The sequence below is a fragment of the Myxine glutinosa genome, chromosome 8, assembly GCF_964187855.1.
Source record: "Myxine glutinosa chromosome 8, kmMyxGlut1.1, whole genome shotgun sequence".
NCBI classification, from domain to species: Eukaryota; Metazoa; Chordata; class Myxini; order Myxiniformes; family Myxinidae; genus Myxine; species Myxine glutinosa.
Genome location: NC_136268.1, coordinates 9,897,061 through 9,907,351, shown reverse-complemented (window position 1 = coordinate 9,907,351; position 10,291 = coordinate 9,897,061). Strand labels below are relative to the sequence as shown.

General features: G+C 45.1%; 1 protein-coding gene across 6 annotated transcripts in view; it reads right to left on the bottom strand.

Moving 5' to 3' along the window:
* Positions 1-398: 398 nt before the first annotated feature.
* Positions 399-10,291, bottom strand: part of LOC137432213 (CDP-diacylglycerol--inositol 3-phosphatidyltransferase) — a 106,199-nt gene continuing 96,306 nt past the window's right edge. For 3 of the 6 annotated variants that reach the window (XM_078782928.1, XM_078782929.1, XM_078782930.1), the window contains exon 7: positions 4,912-10,224. In XM_078782928.1, the coding sequence (XP_078639054.1) occupies positions 10,064-10,224 (161 nt within the window). In that variant the 3' untranslated portion in view covers positions 4,912-10,063. Of the gene's footprint in view, positions 2,510-3,063; positions 3,440-4,911; positions 10,225-10,291 lie in introns of those variants that run through there. The other 3 variants (XM_068123932.2, XM_068123933.2, XM_078782927.1) reach the window with 3 other exon arrangements.

Here is a 10,291-nt window from a genome sequence, read left to right as displayed (position 1 = left end):
TATATATATATATATAAAAGCGTACGCTGGATCAGCGCGTGGCTGTGTCCTTGGATGACTCCTCAGCACCATCCCGACACACACCACTGTGTGTGCTACGGAATGAGGTGTTTTTAGAGCGGCCGGAGTGCAAATCCTGCCATCAACCTCCTTGAGAGAGAGGACCCAGTAAGTACCCTGGTACTCATTTTGCCGACCTCAGAAGGATGGTCTCCACGCTGAGTCAACCCCACCTGGTATTAATTACAATAGGTGAACGGGATTCAAACTCAGGACCTTAGAGATCCCAAACCCACCACCCTAACCATTAGGCCAACACCAGGTATAATAATAACAAGGAAACAGAGTTACTGCACTTAAATTGTATTTGACCATCAAGAAAAAGGTCTTTCTCCGGTGTTGATGTTTTTATTATAATTTGCAGCTGAAACACCATGCAAATCTTGTCATATTATTTTCCACACAGAATGGAACTAACTGAACGATTCATGATGAATGGAAACAAAATGGTGTACACAGACCACGTGACCAGAACTTTTCCGGACACGCCATGTCGGGAGTCTGTATATACAGGGACTATTACGAACCAGGCTGCTTCACGTTTCATATTAAAGGTAAATGTGTCCTGAAAACTGATCGTTGATGCACCTATTCAATCATGATCCAGGTGCATTTTTTTTCTTTTTTTTCCATTTAAAGGCTGTTCATAGGTTTCCATTTGTAGGTGTGCTTTGAACACTTACTCCCCGATCATCTATATAATAATAGCGTAAGGACTCGACTTTGTTATCCCTTTTACGCCGCACCCAGTGACCCGATGCCCACGGCACTAATGGATTTACCATCTACGAACCGCGCTCTTTGTTTATCACGTACAGCCATACTCAAAAAATCTGAATTAGCCGACGTTGGGGCCCAAAATCATCCGATTAACTGCCGATACGACGCCATCTTATTGGCGTCTGCTGGGCGAAGGCGAAGCAAGCCGTCCGCTGATTGGACAGGCGAAGGCGACAGCAAGCCGTCCACTGAGTGGACAATCCCAGAGTGGTGCTATGCCGATTCCTATTACGAATCCATTCATTTTTCAAAAGTATATCGTAGCGTTGTCATTTAAGTAGATTGCAATAAATACGTTGTTCATATACGCACTCTTCATTCTCATCTTTCTTCCTAACTCTTACTCAGACAAGGAAATCCCCTATGCCATCCATAATGGTACACTCTATCCATACACCACATCCTCCCTTCCATGGATGTTCCACGGGTTTCGGCTAGTTTCAAATATTAATATCTACCATATAAAACACATCAGTTTGTGTGTTTGTCTGTCCCCCTTCATAAGGGTACGTTTTAAAGACCAATCTTTTAACATGATTATGTGTTCACTATTTTTGAGGATAAAACAAACTCGTAAAATATTTTCCATAAAACTAATATTATGTTTCTCCTACTGGAATTGCACATGGTGGCTTGCAAACCGAGCCTCAAGGGCGGTGTACAGAAAGGTTTTTTTTTTGTTTTTTTTTATACAAAGAATAGGGACAATGCCCCTGGGCTCACCTGGTAGAACCATGGATTCACTGGTAGGTGTGCATGACCCACAATATATGCAACAGAGAAAAAAGTAAATACCTATTTTTGGGAGAAAACCCTGATTTTTTTAAATGCCGTGAACAAATTTTAGTAAATCATGAGTGATTAAGGTTGTGATAAAGTTTCATTGAAATTGTGTGTGTAGTTTCAGAGAAGTTCTGAGTGTTTGCCTGCAGCCTGACACACGGTGTGATGCTAATACCATACCTGAAGAATTTGTGTTCCAGGTGAGCTAAAAATGGATTCAGATGAAATTTGATGGACAGGTTGGGTGTGTGACAAAGAAGCATCGATTCGATTTTGGTGAAGATTTGAATCCAAATAGGAGAATTTTTAACTTTTTAAGTGATTTTTCATCATTGAATGATGAGACCAAAACGATATAGTTACGTTTATGGGGGTAGGTAAGAGAATACAGTAGGAAAGGTAGAATTGTATAAGAAATAGCATGGAACGTGTGATGTGTCAGAGAATTTTGATGTACACAAGCAAGGAAAATGTAGCTCAAGGTGGTTTTGATGTTCTTCATGCAAGGGATGAAGACGTGCTAATTAGCTCAAGCGTTTAAGGTTAATTTCCCCAGTGTGCCTTCCCTCTGTGGCCAACCCTTAAATTATAACAATCCCAGCCAAGCTAAGCCCACCCTATGGACAGTTACAGCAAAAAGGACCCGCCCAGGAGAGTCAGAGCTGACAATGGTGATTTGGCGGAGAAGAAGGCCGGCAGGCCACGTCCCTGGAGTGATGTGGCCGGGGGGGTGACGTAGTCAGAGCATAGAGGCGGTCGTGCTGGGAGCTCGAGTCAGAAGCTGGCGCTTTTTCTGTGCGTTTTGGAGGAGAGTGGATCCACGCAGCATTGTAAGGAGCAACAATTGCTGGACTCACAAGTTGGTTGAAGGCCGCGTGTGGTTCTCCTGCACGGTCGAGAGAAGACCAAAAATGAGGCCGTCTTCGTGACTCACCTCACATTCGTGGCACCTTCGAGCGCTGCGCTGCCACCATTTTGAGCACTTCCCGCGCGGGTGGCACAAGACACCACCAGCTGCCAACCACCCAAACGGACCCAGTTGGGCAAGCTAAGTGCCAGCCAAAGACAATTATTATTTTCTTATTTTTCCCCCCTGTTCGTGTTTTGTGAGTCCATCTGTGAGGTACCTCAGTTAGGAATTTATTTACCTCAGATTTATTTCTGACATCTTCATTCCGCGCCTTATTTGCTTTCAAAACATTAAACAGGTATGAGTTCTACCGAGTGTCCTTTTGTTACAGATATGTTTTGGGGGTTAAATGGGAATGCATTCTAATCGATGGAAAACGTGGACAAGAATATTGTACATACTGCAAAGGGTGGGGTGAAACACCCCTGTGCATACTTGTAATACCCTCTCCCACGTGCAGGTGGCGCTACACGATATACATTTACATAGAGAAATTGTTTCACCCTCCACCCTCCCCTCATGACCACCGGTAAAGTTAAAACACCCCTGTGCACCAATTCTGAACATGTTGATCATATGTAGCAAATCTGGACGTAATCGGCCCAGAACTGTCGGAGGAGTAGCAAAACAAACAAACAAACAAACACACCACGGTCCATGAATTATAGTCATGATTCCCCGACATGATCTCTTTGGGTGTAAATTTCCACTTTTCAGCACCGGTGGTCCACTTGGCCTAAAGGAGAGCACAACATGTAGGGCCACGTGACGCTAGCAACTAAGAGGGACAAGTACATCAGGACAGGACACGGGTGACCACAAACTACAAATGGTGGGGGCTGTTTTTCCCCGCAGAACAGCCAATGAGCGCAGGATGCGGGTCCAAGGTGCCTCCCCAGACGAGAACTAGAAAAAGCAAACAAGGTGAGGGAGGTTGCTGGTGTCTGAGGGTCCATGCCTCAGGATTCATATCATCAGAGGTTTCGCGTTTGAAGGTCCTGCCTCTCCTGAGCTTTGTTTGCTCGCTGGTTCCCCAATTCCTATACACAGTCTTTTGAGTTGCCACACATGGGTGGTTCGTGATCGCAAACCGCTCTCCCTCGTCATCGCTACACAGACAAGCTGCACCGAAGCCTGTAAGCTGACCATTTTGCGCCCAGAGCGTGCTCGCTCACCAGGTTCTTCTGTCCTGTCTTCGCTCTCTTTCTGTCCCCCATGAGTGATAAGCTGAAATAATTAAGTTAGGCATTGATACCATGGGCATATATTTATTATTCAATGGTATCACCATCCGTTTCACAGCTAGTGGCCGTTTCACTTCCTCTCGTCTCCTCCACCCCATTTTATCTTTTGATCTACCTTCTTCTTCTTCTATCTTCGATCAATCTATCTTCTATCTTCTATATATATATAAAAGAAAGTTTTTGTTTGTTTGTTTGTCTGCACGCGCTAATCTCCTGAACGGTGAAAGATAGGACGAAACCTCTGAAACAAAAAATGTCGGGACGGGCCCCGGGAAGGTTATAGGCTAGGTGGCGAGGCCGGTCGAGGCCGCCTCGGCCGGGCTGGGCCCATTTCGCAATTAAAAGCTGAGCTGAATTATCGTAGTCAATCTTCTACGGCCGCGAGTAAAAGCTGAATTATAGTAGTGAATTCATTCAAAAAGAACTAAAAATGTTGGGACGGGCCCCGGGAAGGTGATAGGCTAGGTGGCGAGGCCGGTCGAGGCCGCTCCGGCCGGGCTGGGCCCATTTCGCAATTAAAAGCTGAGCTGAATTATCGTAGTCAATCTTCTACGGCCACGAGTAAAAGCTGAATTATAGTAGTAAATTCATTCAAAAAAAACCCGGGCAACGCCGGGTGCATTCGGCTAGTTGTTAATAAATCCCCGTTTGTTAATGAGAAACTGTATCATGGCCATTAGAGAGTGTGCGGTACTCCATAAGCACCTAAATCATTTGGCGAATAAACCCATACGCAAGAAACTGGGAATAGCGCATTTAATGCACTGACAGTCATATGAGGGTTCAGTCGCTGAGAAAGCACCTTTCCGCTATTCCTTTTGGCTTCCTCGTCATGGGCCTGTGGATGCTAATATATCGGCGGTCAACTATCTGGGACCCTCGCGCACCTGGCGAGCGCATTAGGTGTAAGAGACCCGTGACCATTTATGGCTTTGCTTATTGATGATAAAGGGCAGGAGTGGGTTCCACAGCCTCGAACACACCAAGAAGAAACATTCCACAGGCTAGAGAAAAGGAAAGGACAAAAAAAAAAAGGAAAAAAGGAAAAAAGGAAAAAGGAAAGGGAAAAGGAAATCGGGTAAAGATTATGTTGGATAATGAGCATGCGTCACCCTGGATTACTCAGAAAAGAAATATGGTGGAATGAGCAGGTTTTTAATGTTCTAAGATGAGGAAAAAAAGAAACACTCGGACATCAATCACCGAGATGACTCGGACATCAATCACCGAGCTGTCATGGACATCAATCACAGAGCTGACTTGGACATCAATCACAGAGCTGACTCGGACATCAATCACCGAGCTGTCAACAGAAGTGAAGGCAGGAGCACTTCATTCAGAAACATGTTAGTTTATTATTACTGGCATCCATTTGTTAATATGGAAGACCTCATCCTCATGGTATTTTTAGGCCAGTACAATGGTAATGTTGAGATAAAGCAACACGTGATCAGTATAACTTATGTGGATGTTAAGTCAATGGAGTGTAGCTAATGCACGCAAGGACAGACAATAGACCGTGCATTGTTAGCCATCCCCCAAAATGTATAACTTGGAGATGAAAATTCCATAAAAGTGAATTTAACGTAACATATAACGAATTGGTTCCCTAATTCATACATTACGTTATAGTGAAGTTCTGTATATATGCAGTCGCCATATAACGAGGGATGTATGGTAATTCAAACAAAAACCAGTTTATAACGATTATTAAAAGATGTAATAAATGTTTCTACATATTGAACATTTGAACCTTGAAACTAAACAATACAGGCCAGAAACCGTTCATCTGGCCTTCATTCGGCACTTCAAAATAGAGTTCTATGGAATAATTATCTAAAGTAATCTCTTCAGGTGGTTTGATCATGGAGCCCGCATTGTGGATACCAATGAGGGTAAAACGGATGTCGAGTTCACTATTCATGGCAATTTACCAAGAGTGAAGGCAAATAAATGACAAAGTAAGGCTGTGTGCCAGACAAAGTTCAAAGCCCTAGATACCCATCCAATCCTGACAAAGTACAAATATGGAATGGAATCGTCTTAATGCAGAAAATAAATATATCTCGAGTTTTATTTTTGAATTTCTCAATTTTGCTGATGTTTGAAGTGTGCATCACAGGCGAGTAGTTTGATATATTGAAAGCATGGAGGACCTAAACAACAGAGGGCAGCATGTTTACAGACTGAAGGAGAATCAAAAGGGAACATGGTGAGAAAGATATCACACATGAGTGGATGAGTGTCAGCAAGAAGAGAGCAGGGTGTACATGGGAAGAGAGCAGGGTGTACGTGGGAAGAGAGCAGGGCGTACGTGGGAAGAGAGCAGGGCGTACGTGGGAAGAGAGCAGGGCGTACGTGGGAAGAGAGCAGGGCGTACGTGGGAAGAGAGCAGGGCGTACGTGGGAAGAGAGCAGGGCGTACGTGGGAAGAGAGCAGGGCGTACGTGGGAAGAGAGCAGGGCGTACGTGGGAAGAGAGCAGGGCGTACGTGGGAAGAGAGCAGGGCGTACGTGGGAAGAGAGCAGGGCGTGCATGGGAAGAGAGCACGGCGTACATGGGAAGAGAGCAGGGTGTACATGGGAAGAGAACAGGGCGTGCATGGGAAGAGAGCAAGTTGTGCATGGGAAGAGAGCAGGGTGTACACGGGAAGAGAGCAGGGTGTACACGGGAAGAGAGCAGGGTGCACATGGGAAGAGAGCACGGCATACATGGGAAGAGAGCAGGGTGTACACGGGAAGAGAGCAGGGTGCACATGGGAAGAGAGCACGGCGTACATGGGAAGAGAGCAGGGTGTACATGGGAAGAGAACAGGGCGTGCATGGGAAGAGAGCACAGCGTACATGGGAAGAGAGCAGGGTGTACACGGGAAGAGAGCAGGGTGCACATGGGAAGAGAGCACGGCATACATGGGAAGAGAGCAAGGTGTGCATGGGAAGAGAGCAAGGTGTGCATGGGAGGAGAGCAGGGTGTACACGGGAAGAGAGCAGGGTGTACACGGGAAGAGAGCAAGGTGCACACGGGAAGAGAGCAGGGTGTACACGGGAAGAGAGCAGGGTGTACACGGGAAGAGAGCAGGGTGCACATGGGAAGAGAGCACGGCATACATGGGAAGAGAGCAGGGTGTACACGGGAAGAGAGCAGGGTGCACATGGGAAGAGAGCACGGCGTACATGGGAAGAGAGCAGGGTGTACATGGGAAGAGAACAGGGCGTGCATGGGAAGAGAGCACAGCGTACATGGGAAGAGAGCAGGGTGTACACGGGAAGAGAGCAGGGTGCACATGGGAAGAGAGCAAGGCGTGCATGGGAAGAGAGCAAGGTGTGCATGGGAGGAGAGCAGGGTGTACACGGGAAGAGAGCAGGGTGTACACGGGAAGAGAGCAGGGTGTACACGGGAAGAGAGCAGGGTGCACACGGGAAGAGAGCACGGCGCACATGGGAAGAGAGCACGGCGTACATGGGAAGAGAGCAAGGTGTGCATGGGAAGAGAGCAAGGTGTGCATGGGAAGAGAGCAGGGTGTACACGGGAAGAGAGCAGGGTGTACACGGGAAGAGAGCAGGGTGTACATGGGAAGAGAGCACGGCGTACATGGGAAGAGAGCACGGCGTACATGGGAAGAGAGCAGGGTGTACATGGGAAGAGAGCAAGGTGTGCATGGGAAGAGAGCAGGGTGTACACGGGAAGAGAGCAGGGTGCACATGGGAGAAAGCACGAGGCGACAATAGCCACCACCCTTGAGAGACGATCATGGACGAGGATGGAGAGAGACTTGAGAGTTTATCAGCTACGGTATCCTATAGACATGTCGGAGCAATAGAAGACGTGAGCTTTTGGAGACAGGCTCATTGAAGACAGAAAGTGGTGGTCGTAGTTCAGAAGAGCAACATTTGATAACTCAACATATGATGTCGTCGGCAAATAATGGTGCTGGAGACCTCTGTACTCCTCAACAATGTTCAAAAGATAGTGGTCAGTCGAGTGAGAGAATCTACTATAAATGGATGAGTTGTGTGCGTACGCGTCATACTTTTTGTGTCTATTTATCACGTACGTCTATTAATCAATTACGTTTATTTATTACTTGCAAAATCGAAGATTTTTGACTTGAAAATTGAACAGCATTTGCATATCGAGTCACTAAATTGGGAAGCATACTATTTTTTAGGTCAAAAGGTCAAATTTCCAAAATCAACACTTTTTATCTGAAAAAACCCGTCAATTTTCATCCGATTGACTTGAAAATTGAACAGCATTTGCACATCGAGTCACTAAATAGGGAAACCAACTATTTTTGAGGTCAAAACGTCAAAGGTCAACTCAAGGTCAACCTTCCAAAATCATCATTTTCATCTGAAAAATCGTCAATTTTCTTCCCATTGACCCAAGCTTTGATCAAGATTGTCAATTTTAGATCTTGATGAAATGGACAATTTGCTGTATCAATGGAATTTTTTTTCTTGGGGAGGGGGGGGGGCGTATTTTGCAAGTATCGTGTTCCGCATGACGCCTTCTTGTTTTTTTTATGTTGGAGGCTCCAGGCACGGACTATTAGCCCAGGAGCATTAGCCAAAAATGAAGGGGAAACCTAGGATAAATTAGTAGAAAGCTGATGTTTTGCACAGAGCTCCAGAATGTCATGTGGATACCCACAGTACAAAGTCCCACGAGTCCCACCTTGTGGCATTTTCAAAATTCAAAATCAGCTTGTTCTTGTCACCTAACCAACTCCTCCCCCAAATGTTGTCCAAATCCGTCCATACCTTTTAAAACATTGTGCTCTATGTATTTTTTGGCCCTATATCTCAATTATGGCGAATCACTTTGAAAACTAAAAAAATATCTTCCCGAAACCTTAAAGTAAGGATAATTGAACACAAATTGTCGACGTATCGAAAAGTTTATTCACCTTGATAAAAGGATTTGTAACCCAGGACGTGATACATGCATTCTCTTTGAAACATTTCTCATTAAAATATCACCTCATTATTAGCTTTCACATAATGTAGGCATTGTAACACAGCTTTAGCAAAATATCACGACCTTTTAATATTGCATTCAGTGCAAACCCTCTCCGAGAGTACTGGATTCCTATATTTTTCCACCCTTCATTACCTCCGCCTCCAAAGGTGTATGGAGGATTGGAGGTCATGTTTTCACCCCTGTCTGTTTGTTTGTGAACAAAATATCTCAAAAGGTTGTGGACGGATTCGGACGAAATTTGGCAGAGTTTTAGCGTTTGTCACAAGGACGAAATGATTAGATTTTGGTGAAGATCCGGATCCGGCTAGTAGAATTTTTAAAGTGATTCTTCATCATTGGAAGATTTGGCCAAAAACGTTACATATCAGGATATCTCAAAAAGTTGTGGATGGATTTGGACAAAACTTGGTGGACCAAGTTTCATTGGGTGTGTGACGAGGATAAATAGATTCGATTTTGGTGAATATCTGAATATGGATTCGGATATGAGAATTATTTAAATTTTGGCAGAGTTTTGTGGCACGAATTGTGGCACGAAAATTCCACAAGGTGGGACTCGTGGGACTTTATATTGTGGTCATCCACATGGTATTCTGAAGCTCTGTGCAAAAAATCAGCTTTCTACTAATTTCTTCTAGGTCCTAACCTAATGCTCCTGGGCTATATGTAGCCCTCATCGAGGCCAGGCCTTAAATAGAAGAGAAGAAAAGTGTATGATGAAAAATGTATGATGTTTGTTTGTGTGAAAGAGATTGAAGCTCGCCCGGTAGCTGTAGTTTGAGTGAGACAAAGTAAAACCAGCAATCATGACATGGGGAGTGTGAGATGGTTCCGGGCACCACTTTAACGCTCCCAAGTCAGGACGGTAGTACTACCCTGGGCGGTTGCTGTCTACAACCTACTACCTTAAAGGGTCTTTTGGGTCTCAAGTGTTAAAGTGTCTTACTATTCAAATGTACTTTTAACCCTTTAGACTGCTGAGACCCCTTAGACCTTGGAAGACACTTTAACACTTGAGACTCAAAAGACCCGAAGCACCCAAAAGTCCTTAGTGACCCAAAATTCCCTGAGGACCCAAAAGACCCAAAAGTCCCCAAGGACCCAAAAGACCCAGATGACGCAAAAGTCACCGATGACCCAAAAGTCCCCGACGACCCAAAAGACCGAGAGGACCCAAAAGACCAAGAGGACCCAAAAGACCCCCCTTAGTCCGGCAGGCAGGTATGCCACAAGGCCGTGAACACCAATGAAAATCTGGTACAACGGACCAACGGGCCCCCTAGTTACCAAAAGTTGGCTTTTGCTTAGTCCCTCGAAGTCTTCTTCTCCTTGTTTAAACAGTCCATTGCAGTGATATCTGCAGATGCTGAGAGCAATTGCATCAATGAGATGACAGCCTTTAATAAAGCCACAGGAGCACAGGTGACCACCAGCAGTGGGTACAGTCCCATCTTGATACCTGGAACTGAAAGTGGTTTAGAAAAAAAAAAAATCATTAAAAGTTGCTTTGTATATACATCCCCCCATTTAAA